General features: G+C 33.5%; 2 protein-coding genes across 2 annotated transcripts; one reads left to right on the plus strand and one right to left on the minus strand.

The window, feature by feature from the left end:
- Positions 1 to 93: 93 nt before the first annotated feature.
- On the minus strand, positions 94 to 3164 carry LOC106055681 (uncharacterized). Its single transcript, XM_013212060.2, has 2 exons — positions 3007 to 3164; positions 94 to 697 (listed from the first exon to the last, which is right to left on the minus strand). The coding sequence occupies exon 2, from the start codon at positions 665 to 667 to the stop codon at positions 212 to 214; it is 456 nt and encodes a 151-aa protein (XP_013067514.1). The 5' UTR covers positions 668 to 697; positions 3007 to 3164; the 3' UTR covers positions 94 to 211.
- A 124-nt stretch (positions 3165 to 3288) lies between these two features.
- Positions 3289 to 14713, plus strand: LOC106055678 (pleckstrin homology domain-containing family B member 2-like). Its single transcript, XM_056011960.1, has 5 exons — positions 3289 to 3462; positions 8487 to 8632; positions 8873 to 8988; positions 12639 to 12808; positions 13297 to 14713. The coding sequence occupies exons 1-5, from the start codon at positions 3411 to 3413 to the stop codon at positions 13431 to 13433; spliced, it is 621 nt and encodes a 206-aa protein (XP_055867935.1). The 5' UTR covers positions 3289 to 3410; the 3' UTR covers positions 13434 to 14713.
- Positions 14714 to 15070: the final 357 nt, after the last annotated feature.

Raw genomic sequence — 15070 nt, forward strand, 5'->3', positions numbered from 1 at the left:
CACATGTTTAATGTGACTTCATTACACTTAGTTTGCGCATGACATCCAGTATGCATACAACATTGCTTCAAACAATCAAATAACACCATTAAGTATAAGCCACAGTAAGATTTTAATACATGACTAGATGATACTTTACTCTGAACTTTGTAGTTTATAGCTTTAGTTCATGGTCCTCGGCTAGGAGCAAAGATCTAGTGAAAGTTCTTTTCTACTTGTGCAAATTTCCTCGAAGATGAGGATTGACATAACCATAGCGATTAAGCAGTGTATCAATGCTACCAAGATCCCTCATGGCAAACTCCCAGGCTTCCTTGCCATTGACCTTGAAGGGCCTCTCATAGAAAGAGTAACTGCTGGTTATTGGCTGTGGCTTGAATTTAGGGGCCTTAGATAGAGGAGGGTTAATGACAGCGTCGTTTGGAGGTTTGATGTTCTCAACCAGGTACTGGGTCACTATATGTTCGCTGTCCAGTTTTTTCTTTGAAGTCTCACTGTCACCAGTTTCCTTGCTTGACTCTTGAACACTATCAAGGATCTTTAAGATTTTTTTAGGATCAATTTGAGTGGAGCAATCAAATACTCCCACCGAGGAAGATCTCCCATGAGCTGCAAGCAGCCTCCTATAGGTGTTGGGAGACATGTTTGTTACTTTGCTGGCATTCATTTTTATATCAGTGATGTGCTGAGAGTTCAACTGAATTAAAACAAGAAAAACAAATACTTTTATTTTATTAACGTAAAATAATTACTTCATGGGTAAAAAAGAATGATGTAAAAAAAATGCTTTGACTTCTTTTTAATCTAATTATTTTATGGAGAAAAAAAATCACGTTTCCTTTCAGCACAAGAGGATTCTGGGGGGGGGGGGGGGGGGGACTTGTTTCTGTTGCAGTTTAAAATGGTTTTATGAGGCTTGCACAAACAACAGTCCCGCTGGCTCATTTCGTACGGCTCAGGCCCAACTTTGACTTGCATTGTCCCCGCTGCTGGAAGGAAGAGGAAACCGTGTCTCATATTCTTTTTAACTGCCCCAGACTTGCTGATCTCCGTCTCGACAGGTCTGGGAAACCACAAGTCCTTGACCTGTATGGTGACATAGGGCCTACATGCACTATACGCTTTACAGTAGGGCGCTTTTGCAAGAGAGGATTTTAACCTCTCAAACCCTCCCTCAAATGGAGTTTGATGATGATAACGATGAAGTGTTAGACCATCCTTAAAGAAAACGTTAAAACCAAAGACGATTGACTCAATTGCTAAGTTCTGTATCACTTAATTTACCCTTGTGACAGTAGGTCCACAATACAAAGATCTATATTTACCTAGATGTAATGTTTGTAGCAATCATACTTGTTAGATAAATCTTAAGCACATTGTAAGTGGCACATAGGTTACTTGGCTACATACATTAATTCATAAAACCAATGTTTTGTTTTAAAACGTGGTCTGAATCTCTAAAATTGTCTCTTAACTCGTGGGTCGGGAAGTGTAGATGGCGACAAACCGGCACACAAACACGCCTATTAGTGGCCTATATATATGATCTGCGCTTTAAACAACTAGAACCAATAGTGCGCCACTTGTGCCTTTTTGAAGCTCAGAAGGAAAAATCAAACAATACGCGCCGAGGCTCTGCACAGGACAGCTCTCCCGCAGATTCCATAGCTGAGGAGGGCGGGATGGGGAGGTAGCACGAGTAGACTTTGAGTGAGAAACAGTAGCCTAACACTAATCTAAAACATGTGTAGACCAATTACACAAATTAGGACTTAATCATTTTTTTTTCTCTTTTCAAAGTAAAAAACCCCTATCGAATGATGTATGAACTATTACAATTATCATATAAATATACATTCTAGGCCTACGCAGATAATTATGATAGATATTATTTGATTAGCAGGCCTATGTTTTTTAAACACATTTTATTTTACAATGATGATTTCCATGTATTATTATTATTATTAAATCACTACATAATATTAAACGAAAAATACACTAAAAAAAAAAAAAAAGAAATGTGTTGAAAAATTGTCGTCAACACTAGAATCTACTAGATCTAGATCTAGCTATAGAATCTAGATCTAGATCTATAATCTATAAGTATATAAGGCAGCTTTAATTGAATCAGAGACATGGAAACATATAGGTCTGTGATCTAGATCATATTTGGAAGCTCTTCTATTGTTAGAAAGTAGGAGAATTGGGGGGGGGGGAACTAAAAGCGGGGGCAGCTTGACCTCTTGGGGGGGGGGGCTTGCATTTTGCGTAATATTTAATATTCCCCCCCCCCCCAACACACACTCATTTGCGGACCCCTCAAGTGGGGGCTCAGGGAATTTTTTAAAATTCTCCCTTCTCCTCCCCCCACCCTAGAAAGGCGTAAGCAACCTCTGTTTGGGACACCTCAACTCAAGAGAACATTAAGAAACTGGAATATTCTAATACAAAAACAAAGCCTAATAAAATATTCAGAAAGACATACTTGACATAGGCCCTAGTCATATAGATAAAGGCTCATTCCTTGTTCCATATGCAATATTACAGCATGGAATATGTTGCCTGAGTCAGCCAGGAAAACCAATTTAAGTAATTAGTCATTAGTTAACATGCATGACTAGATTGATCTAGATCTAGGTTAAAATAAAAATAGAGGCTCTACAGTCACATGAAAAAGTGTTCCACCAGATGAACCATAGATCTAGTCGTTCTACGACTGAAGCCACCGAAGGAGGCCTACAAATAAAGTACAGTAGATAGATATTCTAGCACTTTAACAGGGTCTTTACTACTCAACTAGATCTAGTCACTAGATTACTAAGATTACTATAAGATTACTAGATCTAGATTATTATAATATCTATATTATGAGGTGGCGATATGTGTGTTTATATTGTAATGATTAGGTAGAATCTATACAAGATCTGTCTATTAAGTCTATAGTAGGGTTGGCCTAATTGCATCATAATAATAGAAACTTATGTTAAAAAATACATCGCAACTTACTGTGGCTAATTTTTTGTTTTCGATGTTTTTGCTTTTATGAGTTCATTGTCAGTTATCTATATACTCTAGTGATAATTACGTCATTGTTTCCAAGCTACGTCATTCCTTTTATTCTTGTCAGGGAGAAAGGGAAATAATTCTATACGTTTATTTGCTCTGAAAATTATTCCAGTACCCTCCCGCTTTTTTTTTCTGACCTATCCTAGAAAATGTTCAAAAATAGATTCCATTTATATTTTCTATTGGATGACACATAGTCACGTGAGGTATTGTTTACCTCGAAATTTATTTTGATAAGAAGGAGAAGCAATTTCAGAAAACAATAATTTAACTCACGTATTCTAGATTTAGACCGACTAGATTGGTGACTAGATCTATACAAGCAGGAAGTATTTAGGAACTCTATGGCTTCGGCTGGTTTTGATATCGCTAAAGCAGGCTGGCTTTATCGTCAAAGTAATCTATTATCTAATTATTCTTATTACTACTATCAATTTCATCTTAATTAAGAAATTAAGTCTTAAACTAGACTATAATAATTAATAATAATTAATATAGATTAAGCCCAGCTGCTATAACTCAATAAATGATAACTAGATCTAGATCTAGTAGTAGTGATATACTATACTATAGGCCATAGCCATACATAGGCGGCATAGGCTATATATTATAAATAGTATATTTTTTAGATCTAGACTTTTTTTTTTATCTAGTGAGTCACTTATACTTAGTATAATGGTATAGACACTATACTATAGATGAGAGATCTAGTTTGAAATTGTAGTTATACTTATATATAGTTATACTAGTGCTAGATCTATAGTCTATAGTAATAGTGTAATAGTGACAATCTAATGACTAATTGTCACTAGATGTAATTGAATCTTGAGTTTATCTAGACTAGTCAATCTAGAGTTAGATTAGACTGTCACTATACTACTATAGTGACACTAGTGACTAGACTGTCCAGACTATTCTTATTTAATATTTTCTAGACTAGTCTAGACTCTAGATTATTCTAGATCTAGAATCTATATCTATTTATCTATTATTATTTATTATATTCACCACTTTTCTATTCAATATTAATATTGACTCACTAGTCTAAGACTAAGTAGTCACTACAATTACAAATTCACTATACTCTTATGTTGTGAAAGGATCTTGGTGTGTGTGTGTATATGTCGTGGAGCATGAGTGTCACCCTTGGCCTTAAGTTATGCTCCTGTTCTGTACCTGTCCAGCGGTTGAATGGGTCAGCCTAGCGGGGTAACGAGAGGTCAGGAATGCAGAGAAGCTCAGTGGAGCGGCTAGGCCTGTTGGTGTAGGTTGTGAGGTAGAAACTAGGTTGGAAATAAAGTGCTGTATTAATACTTGCTTGGCTCATTATAAGGGTTATACAAATAAGAACAATTATCACTATATAAACTCCAACTCCAGATTTTTGAATAATGATCATACTTTAATATTTAATAAAGCACACAATTATATCACTCTCAAGAAATAATACAAACACCAGTCCAGGAAGTGACTGTCCAATCTTCCTGGACTGGGAACAAGACCTCACTGACTAACACACCCCCTCGCACATTCAACAAAGACTATTCACAGTCATAACCTAGAAGTACTTAAACAATGAGATATAACTATCATACCAAAATATCAAAGTAACATATTCACTCTCGCCGTACCTCCCCCTGACAAACATACCTCTAGACTCTACAAATAATCTAAAAAAATAGATCTAATCTAGACTGTACTCTCTCCCTTGTACTTTACTTCCAACTTCTATAATCTAAAATAATAGTAATAGATCCAGATATTATATCTAGTCTCTAGATTGTATAGGACTAGATCTAGTCACATTCTAGTGTACTGTATCATTCTAGTCTAGAGCAAGAGTTACTGAGTTAGACTTACTAGAATCTAGATCTATTAAGATTATCAACTAGATTTTAGAGATTATATCATAAATCATTATATTATTATTATTATATTGAATGTACTAGAGATCTAATTAAGTCTAATAATATAGACATTATTGATCTGTATTTAATTCTAACTTTCTAGAAATCTAGTCACTTACAAGTTGTAGTCATAGTCATATTGTTACTTATACTTTTAGACAGCAGTGTTAGCACCAGACTCACAAGTCACTTGTGACAAGTGTCAGGACAGACTATCATTCTAATAATATCATTATATTCTATAATTATTATAAGTGATTATCTAAATCTATAGTAATATTAATCTCTAGAATCTAGAATACTCTAACTTCTGACTAGATCTAGGGCTCTGATAACAAAATAATCTTTATTATCAGTGAGGACATTTAATGTTTTACAATTGTGCATTACAAAAAATAATATTGTTATAACTCTGCAATGCGCACCGACATCTAAGCTAGAACGTGCGCACTGTGATAAACTATACTAAAAAGGATGTCAACATTAGGAAGAGAGGAGAACGATTTCCACCCAAGTTGAGAGACGAAGTGAAAAGACTGTGCCTAAGAAAGATGATGTTTTGTGTACCTGTGATGTCGTGTAAATGAAGATATATGTGCCTCATTGAGTTTGCCTCCCTTAAGTTATTACAATATATATAATAAGAGTCATAGGCGTAGCCAGGATTTTTTTTTGGGGGGGGGGTATATTCTGAGGTATCTACAGTGCATTTTCCTGCTATTAAAAAGTTTTATTTCAAAAACCTAATGTGCTATTATTACTGACATACACCCTCCCACGCCGTTCGGAGCATTTGACTTCAAGCTGTTTCCATAAAAATCTGTCACTGGTAATGTCTGCAGCCTCATCCCACCCGCCATGAGGACCTCCATGAATGAGTGGCGTGTGACCCTTCATTCTTTCTACTCTAAAATAGGTACTTTCTGGAGTTAGTGAAAAAATTGTAAACTCCCCGTGCTTGTTAGCAAGGGAGTCTGAGGGAGCGCCGCGAGCTCCCCGAGCGTGGGGCATAGCCCTGCCGCCAAGCACTATTACCTGTATTGAAAGCTAACAAAATGCATATTCTGGGGTATCTACAGTGTATTATCCACCTATTTCAAAAACCTAATCTGCTATTCTTACTGACTTAGACCCTCCTGCGCCGTTCGGCGTATTTGGCGGCAAGATGTTTCCACAAAAATCTGTCACTGGCAATGTCTGAAGCCTCTTCCCACCTGCTCTGAAGACCTCCATGAAAGTGTGGCGCTAAATTGTGCTAGGATATCATTGCAACTCTTCTTATGCGCAATTCATTTTGTCGGAGAACATGTCCAGCAAACCTCATGCGTCGCTCTCGCACAATCTTACTAAGGGGTCGACTCCCAGTTCGGCATAGGATTTCCTTGATTTAGACCCGATCTCTATAACTGACTCCTAAATCTGTCTTAGCCATCTTTGTTGAGCCACATTTAGTGTTTTTCAATTTCGGCAGATGACTATTCACTGCAGTTTATTAATGGAGCCCAGCCACTGGTAAAGATGTGTAACCTCTCTAGAATACGCTCTTGGAATTAAGTGACTAATTTTTTTAATTTTATCGTCAAAATCATCTGTTGGGGGTTTTCCACCTCAAAATGCTCTTTAGGGGGATCTTAAACTCAAAACCATCTGGAGGAGTTTTAAACTTTAAAAAAAAAGCCATCTGTAGAAGAGGGGTTTAAACTCAAAACCCCCGATTGGATTGGCTACGCTCAAATAATTTTAGTGTGTAATTTGCTTTTATTTTTATATTGAAGAGGTATTTTTAGCATCAAACCCCTCTGAATGGGGGTTTAAACTCAAAACCCCTTTTGGCAACGCTCATAACATTTTGAGTGCGTAATTTGCTTTTTTTTCTTACACTGAAGATGTATTTTTTATCCTCAAACTCGAACCCCTCTGGTAGGGGTTTTAAACTCGAACCCCCCTGGTAGGGGTTTTTAAACTTGAACCCCCCTGGTAGGGGGTTTTAAACTCAAAACCCCCTGGTAGGGGGTTTTAAACTCAAAACCCCTTTGGTTGTGCTGGGGCAAGTGATGGTTTATTATTAAAATCTCAACTAAAATAAACAAAATCAAATCAAAAAATCAGTCACTAAATTCCGACTCCCCCCCCCCCCCCTGGCTACGCCCATGATTAGAGTAAACATTTGTATGATAGCAACCCAGTTTCTGATTAACATTACATGCTAAATATTTAATGCTACATCAATTCATCATCCGTCCCTTGACTTTCATAGTAGGGATGCTGTGACAGTTCGTGTAACCAAAGCCCTCCATTTTCCCCAGTCAGCAGCTGCTTATCAATTAATGTTTCATTTTCCAATACTGGAGATTACTTTAGAAACCACTTCTAATAAGTCTTTTCTGTAATAGAAGTAGGACTTTGGCTCAGCCGTTTTGGTGCACAATGTTTTAGTCACATATGTATTATATTTTTGTCCATGAGATTTAGGACTTAAGTTTGTTGTGTAATTATTGTTTAATCACTAACAATATAGCGTGTTTGGGTTTTAATTTTTGTTCAGAAAAAAAAAACAATGCAATTTTTAGTGCAAATGTTGTGTATCTATGTTTCTTGTTGTGTGTTGTGAACTGATCTGTCCTGGCATGTCAGAAAGTCGTGGTGTCCAGGTCAGCTTGTGTATGTGTATGTGTTGTGTTATCGTGAACTGTTTTTTCATTCTTGTACAATAAAGCCTAAGATGAAGATGTTTTCCTGTAGTGTTTTATAAGGTTACTACAGCAAACAAAAATAATTTATTTATTTTATAGTACCTCCAACTAAAAAAAAAAAAGAAAAAAAAAGATAAATGTCATGCTGTGTGTATACTATATATACTAAAGTATAGTAGGATGAATAAACAATGTTTATTATAGAAAGTTTTGCATTTTATAAATTATTGTCAGAACCTCTTGCACCAAATGACTGTCAAAGTGTCACATATCCAGCTGAACAGCTTCTGATAATAGTAAATGGAAGAAGATAGAAGGAACAATGATGATTTGTATTTTTAAAAAATGGCTCAAATGTGCAATAATTAATAAGAATATAGCTGTAACATTGATTGGGACATCATGGCAAATATGGGATATGAAATCTTATTTGTGATGATTCACTTTCACCTATTTCTCAGTCTTCTGAACTGTTAGGGCACCACACTTGATCTGTTGACTGTCTTTCTCCATTCCTTTCAGTCTTTTGCCTTGGGTAAAATCTGTTTCAATGACAAGCTTGTCCATTCTTTGATGTTGTCTTCCCATTGCTTTCTCTGTCTCTTTTTTGTTTTGATACTGTTCCTTGAAAGATCTTTGCCAGTCCTGAGGACTTTATGACATGACCATAAGATTACATTGTTTACAACATTTTTAATAATTTTTAATCAACTAGGTAATTATGTCCAGTAAATATATATATATATATATATATATATATATATATAGTGCATAATGATAAAATAAATAGGACCCTTTTTTGTTTAAATTGTCTTTGTAGGCTCAGTTTTGCACAGATGGAAAAAAAATTGGTTTGTACTAGACCGCCTGGGTGATTTACGTTATTTTGAGAATCCTGATACTCCACGAGCTGAAGAGAGAATAGTTGTTCGTGCAGCTGTTTTACAGATCAAGAGTGGACCTGATGTATGACTTTGAATTAAATGCTAACTTTTTGCCTTTCTTTAATTTACCGCTCATTGTTTTGTTAATTATAGATCTAAATAATTCATAAAAATTACTGTTTGACCTGATGTATGACTTTGAATTAAATGCTAACTTTTTGTCTTTCTTTAATTTACCGCTCATTAGTTATGTTAATTATAGATCTAAATAATTCATAAAAATTACTGTTAATCAATTTTACATACTATTTTTTTTTTTAAGTGCAGAAAAGCTGATCCTCCTGAGGGAGTTAGCCAAGCAAAGGCATGTTATCTGGAACTTGTTATGAAGGACAAAGAATCAATGCTTCTTTGTGCTGAATCATTTGATGACATGAGGTTAGTGTTTCACCATTATTTTATATTCTTTGATGTTTTGAAATTTGCTGATTCTCTTTGTTTTATTGACTTATACTCAAATTAATTTAGTGTTGTTGACAAAGAGGAATCATATGTTTGCTATGTGTAGAAAAATATTTGTTTAATTGTCCACTGAACCAAAGCACTGAGTTTTAGGTAAGAATGGAATTTTTTACTTAGGTTTGAAGATATTCCTCTAGCTCATTGAGCTAGGTTATTTTTCTTGCTGGGCTGATTCTTGAGCCTTAAAAATCTTAAATGCTTTAAAAATTGCTTTTGACATTCAGTAACACCACCAGGGGCTACTCTCTGTGCCAAGTCAGGTTAAAAGAGGAGGGTTAGCTACCTTAACCTGGCATGTGTGGCAAGAGAGAATTAATCCACTTATCTATCAAGGGTGGCCCAAGTTCAACACCCGACTTGAATAGAGTTGTGTTTACTGAGTGCCTAAAGACAGCACGAAAAACCTCCCAGATATCCCCTCCTCCCACTGGTCTACAAAAGTGAGTGGAGCATTGCCCTCTGAGCATGCTGTAAGCATGAACGTTGCACTATATAAAAGCTATATCTAAAAAAAAAAAAAATACAAAGGAAGCCTTGGACTCAATGGCTGAAAACTAAAATTTCTAATGAATCTGAGAAGAGATGAAAAGTTCATCTAACATCTAACTGGCTACATTATGGGTGGAGACCAAAGCACTAAGTATATATCCATTTTTATGTTGAATATGCTGACATACAGGAAAGCATTTTAGGATTGGATGCTGGAATGTTAATACTGGCCCATGCAAAAAAAAACAACAAGGAAACATAAAATATTAAAAAAAAAAAAAAACAAAGCTTATAATAAGTCTGGTTGTATCAATTAGTTTGGATTAGTCATATAATTAAATTTGTAATAGATCTAGACTAACGATAATAAATCTTTGAGATTAAAAATTAAATTTCAATACAGTTACTCTAACTCTAGATTTTTATTTATCTCCGCCAGTAGAATTATAGTAGAGGTAGGCCCCCTAACCTAGGCTAGTCTAAATAAATCTTTACTTTTTAACTAGTATCTAATGTTTAAGCCACTAAAAATCTATATAAAAATTATAAAACTATTGGACTAGTTATGAGATTTAGAATAAGATTTAACAACAAAGTTAGGCCTATTAAACTATATAGGTCTTCTATATATATTAAATTGCCCAAGTCTAAGTGCTACAAGATTAGTGACTTTTTTTTCCACTTGTTTTGTATGTTCCTTCATAATTGAAAATTATTATAACACCCTAGTCCAAACCTCCCACAGGACTGCAAGGGTTAGTTATTGTCAATCCAGAGTGCATACGGCATGCTCAGGTAGCCATCCACTTTACTGTTAGTGAAACTGGAAAACATAAGATAAATGTCTGGAAAATGTCTGGAATTCATTTTCACAAAAGTTGTATTAATTTCATGCTTTTGGCTTTCTCAATATGCTATGATCCTATCACTTGTCATGATTAGTTGGAAAAAAAAGGGGGGGGGGGAGAGAAGGTCTGGGTGCTCGCTTTTTAAATGTAGTTATGAAAAAATAGGTGGGGGAACATTCTGGAACAACCTTAATTCGAACTTGAGGTTGGCCTGCTTAAGCCAATACACTATGCCAGCAAATCACTTATGAAAATAGGGTGTTTTATAATTATCTATTTTTAGCTTCAAACTTTAAAGCAGCAATCTGCAAAGCATAAAGGGGACTAATTCAACTTATTTAACCACATCAGTCGCGTACAATTTCTTTTCCTTGTTCAAGATACAAAAAATAATTAATTACCATTAGTTAATGAACTGGTGTCCAACAGTGGACACCAGATGGGAAGAGGCTTCAGACATTGCCAGTGACAGATCATTATGGAGACAGCTTGCCGCCCAATGCGCCGAACGGCGCGGGAGGACCTAAGTCTAAGTAAGTAAGTTAATGAACTAACTGGTTAATGTTTTTCTTAATTCTTGTTTTGTCAGGTAAAAGAAATATTTTTGCAAAATTTCAGCTTGATCCAGGATTGGGTGTGGGAGAAATAATGTGTAACAAACTTTTTACGAGACAGACAGATTGAGTTGATATAAGCTTTGTAAAAAAAAAAAGATTAAAATATATATATATATATATATATATATATATATATATATATATATATATATATATATATATATATATATATATAGTAACTTCCATAACATTAGCATTCTTTATGGGATGGAAATTAAGTGGCAGAAAATTGACCCAGGAGAACAATGATATTGTTTGGCAGCTCAGATTTCAATCACCAAAAAAGAGGTGCCCTCATTACATATAAGAAAATGGTAAATGCTCTGCTTTTGGTGAAAATTATTGAAGAATTCAAATAAAAGGAAAATTCAACTCCATTATACTTTCACATTCTACAAGAATTAAAGAAATAATAAAAAAGAAAGTACAGAATTAGCTATAGATAAAGAATTGTTAATTATTACATAGTAAAAGAAGCTACTAGTATAGACTATAATTTTATGTAAACAAGAGGATGAAAAAATGCTATAGAATTAAAAGATCAAAGACTGGTTATGAAATGTCAAGGAGATTAATAGGTCAACAATCTTTCAATTAAATTATCTCAGCAAAGAATATTAAAAAGGCAAAATATTTGTCCATGTGTTAGTAGACATTAATGAGTGAATAATGTAGCAAAATGCTATAAACATTCATGGGTAGCCTGATCAATAAATGTAATAATGCATGATGAAATTTAGGTAATAGTATTGAGATAGCAAAATAATAGAAGAGATACGAGACACCAAATATTCCTTGAAAAAATTTCTTATGATTTAAGACAGGCACAACTATAATTATACCTGATAAAAAAGAGGGACTTAGGAAGGAAACTTAAACAAATACAAGGTGGATTACCTTCCTGTTCTTTACAATACCAAGGTAGCAGAAAACAAATTGGCAGTATATATTGGCATGATAGGCTTAAGGTAAATCTAGAAAACAAGTACTTTAGAATAGTAAAATAGAATTGTAAAATAAATACCAAAGTTAATGAAAGAACTATCCTAAAAGACTGTTAACTTGCAGATGTAAAAGAATTAACATAGCTGGCAACTGAGGTCACAAATAGATGGAGACTGCTTCAAAGAGATAAGAAAGAGAATAAAGAAAAAGATGACAGTCTTTTGGTATGCTAAGCAACATTGGAAATGTAACATGATACCAAATTACAAATCTTCCTAACTAATGTGTTTCTATGGTTCAGAGGGTTAGAAAAGCACCAATACGTGAAGCTTGAAATTATCATGGCAAAATATTGCAAAAAGCTTCAATTGAGGATGGAAATTTTACCAGTTACAGTAATTATTAAATATAGAAGATGGAGATGATTGGGAAATGTTCTCAGAATGAGGACAATCACACAAAAACTGGTATGGACACTGCTATGAAAGAGATATTTAAAGAAAGCCATAAGAGATCGATTTGACTTTGTAGGAGATAGCTTTATGCTTCAAACAGTGACAAGCCTAGCCTTAAAGAGAGTGTAATGGCTTAAGTAGTTTTTTGCCTGTCTTGTAAAAGAGATCATGATGATAAATATATTTTTTATCTCTTTAATTTCTTTGTTTAGAGCTTGGCAGATAGCACTCGAAGAAGCAAGAACACTACCTGTGCCAGTGCAGCCACCACATGTAACAACTTCAACCACAACATATGTTTGTCCTCCTGGGTACTACTATGGCAGTCCATATTATGGAGGAGGCTATCAAGGCCAAATTATTAGCCCGCCACCAGCTCAAGGTATAATCTAATTTAGAAATCTCCAAGTAGTATTATCCTTGTATTTACATGTTTTTCTTTCTTATAGCCCCTTGCCCCTCAAACAGATAAAGATAATATTAATTTTTCGAATTCATCATTTAGTGACACCTAAATAGTGAGAGTAGACAATGAGAACATTTTATTTTTTCTCAATGAAGTTTATCTTTTTTAACATTTTTAATCAAGTTTTACTGCAATCTTTTTAGTTGCATCTAAAGTATATTAGTTTCCAACTTTTTCTTCAAAATATTATTTAATGCAATTTTCTTTCTAGTTACAGTTAGAACAAATTCACTATTGACCAAAAATATGATTAATTGACAGATAGCAAGGGTTTCTGAATTCATTTGTGTGAAGTAGCATCTGTTTTCAAATTAGAGATTAGTATACTGTTCAGACTATTGATTCTATTCATATTACACATTTTTAATAGTAACAAATGAAATTCTTTTTATTTACATTTTTAGTGCTTCATACACGTGGAGGAACTACTATAATTAATGCTCCCCCCGGACAACAGATAGTGTATGTTGATGATGCACCTTACAGATACAGAAGAACTTACACCACAGGAATCTATCCCGTGCCTATGTTTTTCTGGTGATTGACATGTATTTCATTTTTCACTATAAAAGTACAGGCATTTGTAGATTTTTTTTTTACAATTATTTGTTTTGTGACTGTAACATTTCATTTCTCATTCCATTGTAATAACATGTGTTAGCTGTTATAATATTTTGGTTTTAACTCTTTCTCTCCTAATTAACGATACCATTGTTGATTTGATCCCATTAAATTAAATTAATTTTTGTTTTTATGCACTTTAATTTGTGTTGTATAAAAAGAGCATGCATTCTCCTAAAATTCTGTACCAAAAGTAACATTTTCTAATTACAAACAAAAATGTTATTAAAGTTTAATGATAACAAGGTAGAATATACAAATGTGAATAATGAACAATTCTGTCAGGAGATAAAGAGTTAAGTATATACTTGCATAATATTTTTTTTACTGCATTTCTTTAGCAGCTCAAAAAGATGTTTTCAGAACCATATATTTAAAAAATATTATCTACATAGCACATTATCATGCTAGTCTTTTTTTTCCTAAAATTAATACTTAAGTGCAATACCTAACATAACAATAGTAATATAACAATAGTTTTTTTTTCCTTCCGTTTTTTTTATTCCAAATTCAGGATTTATTTTTAGTTGTTAAAATTTATTATAAACACAAGAGACATATTTTAGTATAAATTCTTATTGTGTAAAGTTATCAGATCATGTGGGTTAATATGTAAAAAAATAAATTCTTTGATCATAGAATATTACAACAAAATGTTTTACTTTTTAGATTGTTATTGTTATACTGTAGATGTCTTTTTTTTTTTTAATCAGATTGTTTAGATGCTTTGCTTTTTATATATCTGTATTTAGAGATTTTGCCTCAAAATATAATAGTGTTACGAACCAATAATAAAAAAATTAAAATAAAATTTTAAAATAAGCTCAAATATATGTTTTTTTTTTGTAAGTTTTCGTTCTTTGTTTTATTGTACTTGTTATGGCTTCTCTACAGTGAGATAAGTATCTAACAAATGACCTTCTATTTGTAATTGGTGCAGATTTGGTGATTAGTACAACACCAGGAAATTTGAGTAGCACCTTATCAAAAGAACATGTTGATCTAATATAGTCATAGCTTTGACGTTTTAGTCTAACTTACTTACTAGCTTATCTTGGAAACTGAATCAGTGATTCAATCATGGATATAACTTTATTGTGATATTGTTAAAACACATTTGCATCATTCTATTTTTTGTTATATATCTGTGCTTTCAATAGATCTACATTTGAGGAGTAATAAACTATTATTTGTTTAAGATAGTTGATTTGAACTTAATTTATTTATTAGAAACTAATCCATAAGTATAGTTAATTTTTTATTCCTGTGTTGTTGTTTTTTATAAATTTGTTTAACCAATTTGTACAGTTGTCATTCAGAGCATAGTAAAATAATAATAAAACCTTTGCTTGGAGATTGACTATGCTATAGAAGCTCAATTTAATAATAATACAAAAACTATATGATATCAATTGAGCCAGTGGTCATAAAAAACTTCACAGACACTTATCTAAGATGATGACTAAAAAGACATTACTGCTGCATCATTAGAACTTTCTTCAGAAACACTATTAAGGAACTTATATTAAATTATTTCCCTTCTAAATGTGTCAAACC

The sequence above is a fragment of the Biomphalaria glabrata genome, chromosome 15 (genome assembly GCF_947242115.1).
Source record: "Biomphalaria glabrata chromosome 15, xgBioGlab47.1, whole genome shotgun sequence".
Classification (NCBI taxonomy): Eukaryota; Metazoa; Mollusca; class Gastropoda; family Planorbidae; genus Biomphalaria; species Biomphalaria glabrata.

Bases quoted from the DNA above. Each gene is read 5' to 3' on its own strand.
- LOC106055681 (XM_013212060.2), bottom strand. From the start codon at position 667: ATGAATGCCAGCAAAGTAACAAACATGTCTCCCAACACCTATAGGAGG.
- LOC106055678 (XM_056011960.1), top strand. From the start codon at position 3,411: ATGGCTTCGGCTGGTTTTGATATCGCTAAAGCAGGCTGGCTTTATCGT. The intron at 3,463-8,486 runs GTAATCTATTAT...TTGTCTTTGTAG, and splicing joins AGGCTGGCTTTATCGTCAAA to GCTCAGTTTTGCACAGATGG. The intron at 8,633-8,872 runs GTATGACTTTGA...TTTTTTTTTAAG, and splicing joins AGATCAAGAGTGGACCTGAT to TGCAGAAAAGCTGATCCTCC.